General features: G+C 62.3%; 2 protein-coding genes across 2 annotated transcripts in view; one reads left to right on the forward strand and one right to left on the reverse strand.

Annotated features, from left to right (window-relative positions):
* Window positions 1-468, forward strand: part of ACA1_226320 (Armadillo/betacatenin-like repeat domain containing protein) — a gene marked incomplete at both ends in the record, with an annotated part of 2,394 nt that extends 1,926 nt beyond the window's left edge. Inside the window, one exon of the mRNA XM_004346431.1 lies at window positions 16-468. Coding sequence (XP_004346481.1) covers window positions 16-468 — 453 coding nt within the window. The remainder of the gene's footprint in view (window positions 1-15) is intronic.
* A 203-nt stretch (window positions 469-671) lies between these two features.
* ACA1_226430 (uncharacterized protein) lies at window positions 672-991 on the reverse strand (the record flags this gene model as incomplete). Its single annotated transcript, XM_004346432.1, has 2 exons — window positions 672-923; window positions 965-991. 2 exons carry the CDS (start codon window positions 989-991, stop codon window positions 672-674), a joined length of 279 nt encoding a protein of 92 aa, XP_004346482.1.
* Window positions 992-1,092: the final 101 nt, after the last annotated feature.

Below are 1,092 nucleotides of genomic sequence, written 5' to 3' on the forward strand. Positions count from 1 at the left end.
TACAGCAAGGCACAGCTGCTCGACGACATCCGCCACCGCCGCACCCGCAAGCCGATGCTCTACGTCAACGTGCGCGAGCGCGGGCTCATGCGCTCCATTCCGCTGCAGAAGAAGGACCTCAAGTTCAAGGGCCGCATGCTCTACACGGACCTGTGGGCCGCCATCCGCCGCAGCGACCCGCAGCGGCTGCACCACGTCGAGCGCGCGCTGATCCGCGACCGCTCGCAGCCGCGCGTCGATCTCCTCCGCAGCCTGGCCGGCGTCGAGGCCCAGCGCAGCCGCGTGCTCGAGGAGGTGAAGTCCTCCCAGAGGCCCGGCCTGGTCCACACCGAGACCGACGACAAGACCAAGGTCCTCCTGGCCGAACAGAAGAGGAAGCTCGACAAGGGCAAGGAGAAGGAGAAGGACAACGGCGCCGGCGTCTTCCGAGCGCCGCTCGAGTTGCTCTCCCAGGGCACCAACTATTAGGTCTCACCCACACGCACACTCGAGCGGCACATATGTGCCCTCCAACTCTTCACCTTCTTCTTCTTCTTCTAATCTCCTCCACCATCATCCCTTCTCGCATTTCCCTCTGTTCTTGTACAGACTTTGAATATTATAGAATTACGCACATCAACCATCATGAAGTCTCTCTTGTTTTCTTGTTGCCAAAACCTATAAACGACGCGTCAGTCGCGGTTGGCTTCATCGTCGTCATGCGCAGGGTCAGCCGCTTCCCCGTCGGACACATCCTCGGCGTCATCGTCGTCAGGGTCGACGGCGACATCGTCATCGTCCTCAACGAGCCAGCCCCAGTTATCGTTGGCGTAGTCAGTGAAGACCTGGTAGGCCGGCTCGACGTCGGTGAAGGTGCCCGTGATCGGGAGCGGCTTCTCGCCCGTCACCAGGAAGCGGCGCCAGTTGTCGATGAACCGAAACAACTGCCAACCCACCACCACCCAGCAGCGCGCGCGTAGAGAACCGCGTAAGCACAGCGTGGACGACTCATGCCGCCGGCGGCAGAAGGGGAGGAGGCGGTACCGTGTGGTGATCGTAGCGCTCGTAGCGCTCCAGCGGACCCGTGGTCTGGCGGCTGAGCAGCTTCCCCTC

This window comes from Acanthamoeba castellanii, assembly GCF_000313135.1.
Source record: "Acanthamoeba castellanii str. Neff unplaced genomic scaffold scf7180000084761, whole genome shotgun sequence".
Classification (NCBI taxonomy): Eukaryota; Discosea; order Longamoebia; family Acanthamoebidae; genus Acanthamoeba; species Acanthamoeba castellanii.